Here is a 12,771-nt window from a genome sequence, read left to right as displayed (position 1 = left end):
CTGGGATATTTTAGTGAATGTAAAAATGTAACTATTCTACTGAAGTATGCAACAAGAACATTATGTAAGTCTATAACCAAACATCTTAAAGAAGCCTCTTAGAGGTCTAGGATTCTTACTCCTGTGTGCCAGTAGAGTTACTCCCTTTTCATATTTGTGCGTAATAATACGATAAGTTTAGGATAAACTATGAAATTCACAGCCACAGTACTAAAAATATAAGTAATTCCAATGTAGACGCCTCCCTATTTAGGTTTCATCCTTTAATAATTTGCCAGTAGACATCGGGCAGGAAATTGCAAAATCCCTAGGTGTTGTAAAGAGAGAGCTTGTTAACCACTCTTACAATTTATCAAAATATTAGGTATAATTGATATAAATTCTGCTCAACAGTAGTGCTTGAGTTAAACGGGTTTTGTGTTTGACAGTGCATGTACAATTGACATTATTCTGTGCAAAGTTAATTAAATACTTTGTTTGAAACATTAGAAAGGAAAAGCAGCTGAATAATGCAAGAGAATAAGGAGTGGCTATTTTCAAATGCTCCTTTTTTCATGTACACAACGGAATGTTGTAGTAAATTATATATTTATCAGTGTAAGTAGATTAGCACCAGTTATACTTTGCTCTTTATATGATTACAGAGATGCACTGTAGTGGCTGCTGTTATATATAAACAAAGATGATGTGACTTACCAAACGAAAGCGCTGGCACGTCGATAGACACACAAACAATCACAAACATACACATAAAATTCAAGCTTTCGCCTGGCGGAAGTAAAGAGGCAAAGATGTTGCTGAAAGACAGGTGAGGTATGAGTGGCGGCAACTTGGAATTAGCGGAGGTTGAGGCCTGGCGGATAACGAGAAGAGAGGATATACTGAAGGGCAAGTTCCCATCTCCGGAGTTCTGACAGGTGTTAGTGGGAAGTATCCAGATAACCCGGACAGTGTAACACTGTGCCAAGATGTGCGGGCCGTGCAGCAAGGCATGTTTAGCCACAGGGTGATCCTCATTACCAACAAACACTGTCTGCCTGTGTCCATTCATGCGAATGGACAGTTTGTTGCTGGTCATTCCCACATAGAAAGCTTCACAGTGTAAGCAGGTCAGTTGGTAAATCACGTGGGTGCTTTCACACGTGGCCCTGCCTTTGATCGTGTACACCTTCCAGGTTACAGGACTGGAGTAGGTGGTGGTGGGAGGGTGCATGGGACAGGTTTTACACCGGGGGCGGTTGCAAGGGTAGGAGCCATAGGGTAGGGAAGGTGGTTTGGGGATTTCATAGGGATGAACTAAGAGGTTACGAAGGTTAGGTGGACGGCGGAAAGACACTCTTGGTGGAGTGGGGAGGATTTCATGAAGGATGGATCTCATTTCAGGGCAGGATTTAAGGAAGTCGTATCCCTGCTGGAGAGCCACATTCAGAGTCTGATCCAGTCCCGAAAAGTATCCTGTCACAAGTGGGGCACTTTTGGGGTTCTTCTGTGGGAGGTTCTGGGTTTGAACGGATGAGGAAGTGGCTCTGGTTATTTGCTTCTGTACCAGGTTGGGAGGGTAGTTGTGGGATGCGAAAGCTGTTTTCAGGTTGTTGGTGTAATGGTTCAGGGATTCCGGACTGGAGCAGATTCGTTTGCCACGAAGACCTAGGCTGTAGGGAAGGGACCATTTGATGTGGAATGGGTGGCAGCTGTCATAATGGAGGTACTGTTGCTTGTTGGCAGGTTTGATGTGGACGGACGTGTGAAGCTGGCCATTGGACAGATGGAGATCAATGTCAAGGAAAGTGGCATGGGATTTAGAGTAGGACCAGGTGAATCTGATGGAACCAAAGCAGTTGAGGTTGGAGAGGAAATTCTGGAGTTCTTCTTCACTGTGAGTCCAGATCATGAAGATGTCATCAATAAATCTGTACCAAACTTTGGGTTTGCAGGCCTGGGTAACCAAGAAGGCTTCCTCTAAGCGACCCATGAATAGGTTGGCGTACGAGGGGGCCATCCTGGTACCCATGGCTGTTCCCTTTAATTGTTGGTATGTCTGGCCTTCAAAAGTGAAGAAGTTGTGGGACAGGATGAAGCTGGCTAAGGTAATGAGGAAAGAGGTTTTAGGTAGGGTGGCAGGTGATCGGCGTGAAAGGAAGTGCTCCATCGCAGCGAGGCCCTGAACATGCGGAATATTTGTGTATAAGGAAGTGGCATCAATGGTTTCAAGGATGGTTTCCGGGGGTAACACAAACCCAGTCTCTCCCATCTACTCGATCTCCTACTTCCAGCTCCACTCCCTCCAAAACCTCAAAATTCCAATCAACACCCTAATTCAGTAGTTAACCTTTCCTCCAAACCTTTCTCTCAATCCGAAACCTCTGTCCTATCCAAAGGCCTCACCTTCAGCCCCACTCCTAGATTCAACCAAACAGCCCTTGTCAAAGATTTACTGTCCTACACTCGTACTCTCTGCTGGAAATATCACTTTGCCACGAAGAAAAATGATCCTAATCCTACTCCTAATGATCCAACTACCCAAGACACTATCCAAATTGAACCCTGCCTGGAACAGTTCCATCCTCCGTCACAGCGGGACCCACCTCCTCTTCCTCAAAATCACCCCCTCCAAACCTTCCAGGAATTTCTGACTTCCAGCTTTGCCTCTCAATCCTTCAATAAAAAACCTTAATCCTACTCCTAACAGCACCACTGCTGAAGCCCAAGCTATCCGTGATCTGAAGGCTGACCGTTCCATGTCATTCTTCCAGCAGACAAGGGTTCCATGACAGTGGTACTTGATCGTCGGGAGTATGTGGCTGAGGGACTGCGTCAGCTTTCAGACAACACCACATACAAAATTTGCCAAGGTAATCCCATTCCTGATGTCCAGGTGGAGCTTCAAGGAATCCTCAGAACCTTAGGCCCCCTACAAAACCTTTCACCTGACTCCATCAACCTTCTGACCCCACCGACACCCTGCACCCCTACCTTCTACCTTCTTCCTAAAATTCACAAACCCAATCATCTCGGCCGCCCCATTGTAGCTGATTACCAAGCCCCCACAGAACGTATCTCTGCCTACGTAGATCACCACCCATGCAGTCTCCCATCCTTCATCAAGGACACCAACCACTTTCTCGAACGCCTGGAATCCTTACCCAGTCTGTTACCCCCGGAAACCATCCTTGTAACCATTGATGCCACTTCCTTATACACAAATATTCTGCATGTCCAGGGCCTCGCTGCGATGGAGCACTTCCTTTCACGCCGATCACCTGCCACCCTACCTAAAACCTCTTTCCTCATTACCTTAGCCAGCTTCATCCTGACCCACAACTTCTTCACTTTTGAAGGCCAGACATACCAACAATTAAAGGGAACAGCCATGGGTACCAGGATAGCCCCCTCGTACGCCAACCTATTCATGGGTCGCTTAGAGGAAGCCTTCTTGGTTACCCAGGCCTGCAAACCCAAAGTTTGGTACAGATTTATTGATGACATCTTCATGATCTGGACTCACAGTGAAGAAGAACTCCAGAATTTCCTCTCCAACCTCAACTGCTTTGGTTCCATGAGATTCACCTGGTCCTACTCTAAATCCCATGCCACTTTCCTTGACGTTGACCTCCATCTGTCCAATGGCCAGCTTCACACGTCCGTCCACATCAAACCCGCCAACAAGCAACAGTACCTCCATTATGACAGCTGCCACCCATTCCACATCAAATGGTCCCTTCCCTACAGCCTAGGTCTTCGTGGCAAACGAATCTGCTCCAGTCCGGAATCCCTGAACCATTACACCAACAACCTGAAAACAGCTTTCGCATCAAGCAACTACCCTCCCGACCTGGTACAGAAGCAAATAACCAGAGCCACTTCCTCATCCGTTCAATCCCAGAACCTCCCACAGAAGAACCCCAAAAGTGCCCCACTTGTGACAGGATACTTTCCGGGACTGGATCAGACTCTGAATGTGGCTCTCCAGCAGGGATACGACTTCCTCAAATCCTGCCCTGAAATGAGATCCATCCTTCATGAAATCCTCCCCACTCCACCAAGAGTGTCTTTCCGCCGTCCACCTAACCTTCGTAACCTCTTAGTTCATCCCTATGAAATCCCCAAACCACCTTCCCTACCCTCTGGCTCCTACCCTTGCAACCGCCCCCGGTGTAAAACCTGTCCCATGCACCCTCCCACCACCACCTACTCCAGTCCTGTAACCCGGAAGGTGTACACGATCAAAGGCAGGGCCACGTGTGAAAGCACCCACGTGATTTACCAACTGACCTGCCTACACTGTGAAGCTTTCTATGTGGGAATGACCAGCAACAAACTGTCCATTCGCACGAATGGACACAGGCAGACAGTGTTTGTTGGTAATGAGGATCACCCTGTGGCTAAACATGCCTTGGTGCACGGCCAGCACATCTTGGCACAGTGTTACACTGTCCGGGTTATCTGGATACTTCCCACTAACACCTGTCAGAACTCCGGAGATGGGAACTTGCCCTTCAGTATATCCTCTCTTCTCGTTATCCGCCAGGCCTCAACCTCCGCTAATTTCAAGTTGCTGCCACTCATACCTCACCTGTCTTTCAGCAACATCTTTGCCTCTTTACTTCCGCCTCGACTGACATCTCTGCCCAAACTCTTTGCCTTTACAAATGTCTGCTTGTGTCTGTGTGTGTGTGGATGGATATGTGTGTGTGTGTCTGTGTGTGTGTGAGTGTATACCTGTCCTTTTTTCCCCCTGATGTAAGTCTTTCCGCTCCCGGGATTGGAATGACTCCTTACCCTCTCCCTTAAAACCCACATCCTTTCGTCTTTCCCTCTCCTTCCCTCTTTCCTGATGAAGCAACTGTTTGTTGCGAAAGCTAGAATTTTGTGTGTATGTTTGTGTTTGTTTGTGTGTCTATCGACCTGCCAGCGCTTTTGTTTGGTAAGTCTCATCATCTTTCTTTTTAGATATATTTTTTCCACGTGGAATGTTTCCCTCTATTATATATATATATATATATATATATATATATGGTTATAATAGAAGGAAACATTCCACGAAGGTATATATATATATATATATATATATATAAAAAGAAAGATGATGAGACTTACCAAACAAAAGTGCTGGCAGGTCGATAGACACACAAACAAACACAAACATACACGCAAAAATCTAGCTTTCGCAACCAACGGTTGCCTCGTCAGGAAAGAGGGAAGGAGAAGGAAAGACAAAAGGATATGGGTTTTTAGGGAGAGGGTAAGGAGTCATTCCAATCCCGGGAGCGGAAAGACTTACCTTAGGGGGAAAAAAGGACAGGTATACACTCGCACACACACACATATCCATCCGCATATACACAGACACAAGCAGACATTTGTAAAGGCAAAGAGTTTGGGCAGAGATGTCAGTCGGGACGGAAGTACAGAGGCAAAGATGATGTTGAAAGACAGGTGAGGTATGAGCGGCGGCAGATTGAAATTAGAAATTAGCGGAGATTGAGGCCTGGCGGATAGCGAGAAGAGAGGATATGCTGAAGGGCAAGTTCCCATCTCCGGAGTTCAGACAGGTTGGTGTTAGTGGGAAGTATCCAGATAACCCGGACAGTGTAACACTGTGCCAAGATGTGCTGGCCGTGCACCAAGGCATGTTTAGCCACAGGGTGATCCTCATTACCAACAAACACTGTCTGCCTGTGTCCATTCATGCGAATGGACAGTTTGTTGCTGGTCATTCCCACATAGAACGCTTCACAGTGTAGGCAGGTCAGTTGGTAAATCACGTGGGTGCTTTCACACGTGGCTCTGCCTTTGATCGTTCAACATCATCTTTGCCTCTGTACTTCCGTCCCGACTGACATCTCTGCCCAAACTCTTTGCCTTTACAAATGTCTGCTTGTGTCTGTGTATATGCGGATGGATATGTGTGTGTGTGCGAGTGTATACCTGTCCTTTTTTCCCCCTAAGGTAAGTCTTTCCGCTCCCGGGATTGGAATGACTCCTTACCCTCTCCCTAAAAACCCATATCCTTTTGTCTTTCCTTCTCCTTCCCTCTTTCCTGACGAGGCAACCGTTGGTTGCGAAAGCTAGATTTTTGCGTGTATGTTTGTGTGTCTATCGACCTGCCAGCGCTTTTGTTTGGTAAGTCTCATCATCTTTCTTTTTAAATATATTTTTCCCACGTGGAATGTTTCCCTCTATTATATATATATATATATATATATATATATATATATAGTGATGGAGGTGCACGCAGGTGTTTATGTGCATGTGCGCACTATTAAAGCAGTTGCAGCTTCAAGCTGACTGCTGAATGATGCTCAGCATAAATATTAAAGCCTGTCACCCCCCCACCCCACCCCTCCACCTCCTTCACACACACACACAAACACACACACACACACACACACACGCGCGCTCACGCACGCACACACCTGTGCGGCGCACGTGTGCGTGCAGGTTGTATGTATATTTGCTGACAGTATGGTGTGATCCTTTTTGAACTCATTTCTATAACAAATCAGAAGTCCACTGAATACAGACTCCTTCTATCATTGAAAACAATCGTGTGCAATTTGCAGGATAATGCTATGATGTATAAATCAAAATAATTATAATTTTTTTTTAAAAATGTTTCAGGATGACCAGAATGCTGTGCCTGTCATAGTTGAGAATACGTACTGTCGAATATATGGATCTGTTCGAACTCAGCAAGGGAAGAAACACATAATGATTTTTAAGATCATGCCTCTTGAAAGTCTAAATGACCTCACAGTTCACATGCTGGAAATTGTTCACGCAAATACAATGGCAGCAGCTGTCAAGAAAGTGGATACGGTATATATTGTTTGATTGTCTTTGACATTCTGTGTATTTTGTGCAGTAAAATTGGTATATTTTCTCTCTCTCTCTCTCTCTCTCTCTCTCCCTAGCAGCTGGTGGCTAACTAATAATGTAGCAACATTTTTTATTGGAGTGTCAAGTGTGCCATAATTTTATTTGGGTTCTTATTTTGACTGACTTCAGATTGATGAATTTGTGTTGTCTGCCAAGAAGATGGGTGCATTATCCCTTCTTACTTAGACATACTAATTACCTTTATAAATGCTACAGATAATCAGGGTTGGGCAAATAAAAGTGGATTGGAGAACAGTGTTCCAGGGTGCAAAGAAACACAGGAGAGGAAAGGAAATATAGTACTAATCTGACTGTAGCAGATGTTGAAAGTGACCACCATTCATCTCTTGGCACTTTTGGGCTGCGGTCACCAAATTGCAGAAGGCCGAATCAAAGCTGGACTGCTCGAATTGCTGCAGTCTCATATGAAATGTTCTACTGCAGTTCTTGAAGACTATGAGGGTTGTTGTGATACACCTTAGACTTGAGTACTCCCCACACAAAGTAATTGCGCATGAAAGATCAGGTGACCTGGGTGGCCAGCTAGCCATCTCCTGTGGGTTCATCTTCAGAGCCTACTTGCACATTGTTTCTTGAATTGTTCTGCAGTGTAATGTCACTATGGACAGAGCAGTAAGTCACGTATTAGATACAGCAAAAGCAGTTTGTGCATTACGCTCTGATTAAAAGTACATTGTGGTTGTCATTTCAGTGAGTGGCAGGAGGCCAGTCGCCAACCAAGTAGTTGTTTCTCAGGTGCCACATGCTCTCTGTATTGCCTGTATGTTTGTGCAGTGCCTTATGAAGCATGACTAGCTCCATGCCTGGTAGCATTCTCCCTTCCCAACTTCAATCTGTCAGTCACAAGAGAAGGTTGATCAAGTGTAACAACATAGCTTTTTATGTTACCTACATTAAGTACAGTTATTTGTAAAACGTCATCTTGTACTTTACCAGTTTGCGTTTCAACAATACACAGAGTGGTTTTAATTCTGTAGTTACATGTATTAGTTGCAACTAAAAAGTTTAATTTAAGCTTTAAATATTCAGCAGTTTTTTTGTACTACATAAGGATAACCTTCTTGTAGCTTCAGTTCAAAATTTGTTTGAAAATTGTGCTGTACAATATATGTAAATAGTTACAGTGATTGTACTTTCATATATGTGTCAAACTTTTTATTTTCAACAGACCAATGGAATGAATACCGGAGACAGTCATCTTAGCAATTCCTTAATGTCTACGTCATACAGTGCCAGCATTTCCAGTGGTTTTAATCCTGCTCAGCAAATGGTTTTTGATGTTGTTAAGGTGAGATAAAAGCTATTGTGACAGTAGGAGACTTCTTGAGTTTACCCGAGGTTTTATGTTAATGGAACATATTAGTTATAGAACTACCAGCTACAAAGTTCATCAACACTTAAAAAAAACATTATATCATTTACTGGTGCAGCAATGAACATTAAAATATTTGTTGAGTGGTTGGCAACTATTTTCAAAATATCTTACCTAATATTGAATTTAGTATCAATCGTGTTTGCGATTATGTAATTGTCCTCGATGTTGTTCTTGAAAATAATTTTGTAAATATTGCAAGTTGACTTAGAAGTTGAATTAGTGACTGAAAAAAAAACCCTTGCTGGAATTTTTCATAACACCTATGAAATAAATGGACTTATTTAGGTTGTTTAGTTTTCAACTCGTAATGTGTGTTGAAGTGATACAAGGCTTGTGACTTGTCTCAAAGATATAGGCCCAAGAAAATTGCAATGTCTGCAGAAACAACTGTAGTTATTTCTGCTCCTGTTTCTAAGGCATCACACTGGTGTGTTTGATACTACGCAGCTGTGTTGAATATTATTGAAGTATTTGCTTATAACAATGCTTTACTGTATTGTTAGGTTTCAAAGACGGTGCTATTCAGCCCACTCGTCTAATATAAGGTGCCTAGGAAGCTGTTTTCTCTAATAGCTAGACAACAATTCAAGCAAATATTATTAATGGAGTTTACTACAGTTAGTTCAATAGACAATAATTAACATCATATATTTACAAAAGTGGGCCACAAGCAAATGGCGACATGTAAATAATCAATGTCCTTTGATAAAACAATTTCCATGCAAGCTAAAGCATTTATATCACGGCTTGTCTTCTAGTGCGGCTACGGCTAGGCGGAGCGGCACTTATATTCTCTTCGTATACGGGTCACTCCTGTCGTGGTGTACTCCTAGTCAGCATACTACTGGCTGACGTTGCCGCTCTGCTGTGTGACATTTCAGGCCGATGTGCTAGCATTTGATGTTACGCTAGAACAGCTTCGACGAGATTATGCATTATTTTCTCATTAGAGGCCACTCCTTTATTGTAAATGATTGTTACTTTGGTGCAATAAAGGGAAAAAAATTCAAGAAATGTGGCTGTTGTCATGTTCCAGAAGAGTATGAGGCTGTAATCAAATGATTATGTGATTTAAGTTTCATGAGGCAAAAGTCGGATGTCTACACATCTTGGATTAAGGTAATTGGTGGGAAGACTATCACAGAAAATCCTGTAACTCTGAAATCATCAGGAAAGACTTGCCACATAATAGAATAATAAACAAAAGAAATTTCAGGTTGATTCACAGCCCAAGGGGCTTTTAACTGTCAGTTGTTCATTCATGTATTGTGTATCACACCAGTTTGCTTTTATCTACAAAATGTGCAGAGAGACAGAAAGATAGAATTTAATGTCAATCTGAAAAGATATACAATTTTTCTCTCTCACACAAAATTAAGACAAACTGATCTATATTGCTTCTGCAATCCTGAAGTTTATCAGCATTGTGATCGTGATACTTTCTTATTAGTAAAAGATGTCATTACCACTTAACGACTTTCTTATTTTATGACATTGAAATTTTGGTGTTATGCCATTTTCAAGCAGCAAAAAACTTAGAAATTTGTCAGGAAGGTACAATAATGTACATACAACAGAAGTCTTAATTGTAAACTCTCGAATGGGCTAAAATGCACTTGCTTACAATCACTTTGTACCACTGCACAGTGTATATCAAATGATTAATGATAGACACTGTAGTATATAATGTTCCATTTTACCAAATTCCTTTGTCGACGGGATGTTAAACTCAATCTTCCTTCCTTTCTACCAAATTTCTTTAAACAAGTCACATAAATATATATAGCTATCAATTGAAACAGAATGTGAGCATGAAAATGGAATAAGGAATACCTAAAAAAAAAGGAACAAATTATGTCTTGGTAGCAAAGATAACTAAATGGAGTACTGCTTCCTAAAGATCAGCCAGCAGCATGGTATTAGTGCTGAAACTTGCAGCAGTGCAAGTAATTCATGAAAGAGTGTAATACAAAATTGGGGAAGTATAGTTGCTGAAAAGCTACTTGTTCTATTACTATTACATAACATGAGGTAAAAAATTCCGTTCCTGTTAAATAACTAGTCAGGCCACCATTATAGGTATAAAACGTAATTTCTGAAGTAAAAAAAAAAAAAAAAAAATAAACAAAACAATAGAAGAAGTGTAACATCCCAAAGTAATGGTGTCCAAAGGAAAGAGGACAACCACTATATTTATATCCCTCCACAGTACAAATGAAAGATAATACAAATTAATGCCAAACGTCAGAATGACTGATGACATAAGTACATTAACCAGAACATGTATAATAATCACATTCCAAAATTCAGGAGTTGATAAAAAACAAAATATGTGTTTAAGTAACAGCAATCAATAATTAATTTTTAACAAATTTTACAGCAAAACAACAAAATCCTCTTTTTTTTCCTCCCGGAGGGGGAGAGTGGGCTGCTTGAGGACATACTGGCTATCCTTTTCAGCCATAGGATTTTTACATTTTATTCTTTATTTCAATTTATCACATTTTTGTTGCAAAGATGCAAATTTCATATAGTACAGATTTGAGAAATTTCTGTTTTACGTATATAAATGTTTGTGAAATCCATGCCATATGAAATTTGCACCTTTTGCAACAACCCACAAAAAACTTCTTCCACATTCAATCCTTTCTAACTTAAACTTATGTAGTTGCGTGTAAGTGAGGGATTAAATTTCAGTTCATTATATTTTGCCAGAGTAATACAACAAGCTTGATATTAAATTCATGCCAAGTAATTGATTGCATTTGTTGTGTGGGAAGTGAGATGATGAACTTACAACACTTGAAAACTAGTTACAAGTTCCAGAAAATGAATAAGGGATATGCAGGGTATGTTGTGAGATTTTTTTACAAGATTTTAGAAGGTATTTTCTAAAGGAAAGAGATTGGTTTAAAGGAGCTAGAAAAAAAAAATCCAGCTTCAAACATACTCTGCCAAATGGTGGTACAATAGATTTTATTTTCAAGGTTCTCGCAATTTGTAACCTGCAGAATAAGTTGGGAGGATGTGAAGAATTGGATAAAAGTTAACTAGCTTAAGGTTTCTTTGATTAATAAAGTATGAGACAAAATTGATATCCAGTGCTTACCATCTGGGGAAGATACTTGTAATACCACCAGCAGGTACTTACAAAAGTAAAAAGAGCTTTCGGAAGTAATAGTTCCTTGCTCAGGGAGAGGCAGGGGTAAGCTTGGGAAGGTTAAAAAGAAAGGGCAAGTCACTCCAATTTTACTATTCTCCGGCCTATCCCTTTGCTCTTTCCAAAGAAGAAACTATTAGTTCTGAAAGCTAGGTAACATGTCACTTTTGCTTAGATGAACTATAATACTCATTTCAGCTCCTGAAAGTCAGCAACTTTTAGTTTTCTCCAACAGATTTTCCTTTGATACCATTTTATTTTATTTTTCATTTTTTGCCAATAGAACGGGAGAAGTGCATGTTGGGAAACTAGTTGAGAGTTGAGATGAAAATTTAATTTAAAGGCTTTATGCATGACATGATACTACTTTCGTAACGCTTTGTGTAAAATAATTATTCTTCTGTTGGGTTACATATTTGTGAGATGTTGTTAACCTGTTACTTTGTTTCTCTGCAGAAGTCATCTGATCCAACAGGAATTCCAAGGACTGAAGTTATCAATGCCCTGAAAGGAAAACTATTGCCAAAGAATATTAAGTAAGTGAAACCAAGTGTGTTGGATTAATTTTTGAGTTACAAAATTGTGAAGAGTCGTAAGTGGTAATATTTAACTGTTGTTAAAATCAATCTTTTTTCTTTTTTTTCTTGCAGTGACATTCTCGCTTTTATGTGTGGTGAAGGCCACATATATACAACTATTGATGAAGATCATTTCCAATGCACAGACTGAATTGCTTAAAATATATTTGCTGACCACTTGTAAATATTGTTTTTGGAGATATATGTGGTAATATATTTGGTAATAAAACATTGTATCAATAATACTTTGCAAATGTGTGTAATATTTTCTAAGTTTTTCAGATGAACTATTTTCCTGAATGCTTTTCTTAAACCACATCTGTTCTCTCATGACTGGAGTAAGTTAAATTATTATCAGCACTTGTGCTCCTTCCCGAACTCACAGTCAGATGGTGTTATCAGCCCTTGCCTCGTGCAGTTTACTGTGTGTCAGTTTCTCTCAGCAAATAACTTGGAGATAAGGGCTACGGCATATTTTCATGCTTAAAACTTGTGGAATTGCCTTCCAGGACAGTACAACTAAAGAAAGGAAGGGCATTAGTTTGCAAAAGCAAGTAATAATGGAGTTGTACGAAGCAGATATTTGCACGTATTTCAGGTCTCCTTCAGACATCATGGAATTCTTGCTCTAAATTTCCAGTACAATTATTCCTTAATAGTCGTAACCACAAATAAAATACTGTTTAAAAGGAACTATTAATTACACAATTACAATTAAAGACACCAAAATAATTCAGATGTAGACATAGCCCCTTTGC

The 12,771-nt window shown here is 40.8% G+C and overlaps 1 protein-coding gene across 1 annotated transcript in view; it reads left to right on the top strand.

The window, feature by feature from the left end:
- LOC126161719 (replication protein A 32 kDa subunit) overlaps positions 1-12,256 on the top strand; it is a 41,973-nt gene extending 29,717 nt beyond the window's left edge. The window contains exons 5-8 of the mRNA XM_049917753.1: positions 6,622-6,819; positions 8,069-8,188; positions 11,892-11,971; positions 12,086-12,256. Of these exons, the coding sequence (XP_049773710.1) occupies positions 6,622-6,819; positions 8,069-8,188; positions 11,892-11,971; positions 12,086-12,164 (477 nt within the window). The 3' untranslated portion in view covers positions 12,165-12,256. The remainder of the gene's footprint in view (positions 1-6,621; positions 6,820-8,068; positions 8,189-11,891; positions 11,972-12,085) is intronic.
- Positions 12,257-12,771: the final 515 nt, after the last annotated feature.

The sequence above is a fragment of the Schistocerca cancellata genome, chromosome 2 (assembly GCF_023864275.1).
Source record: "Schistocerca cancellata isolate TAMUIC-IGC-003103 chromosome 2, iqSchCanc2.1, whole genome shotgun sequence".
Lineage (NCBI taxonomy): Eukaryota > Metazoa > Arthropoda > Insecta > Orthoptera > Acrididae > Schistocerca > Schistocerca cancellata.
This window is presented reverse-complemented; position numbering and strand designations above follow the sequence as displayed.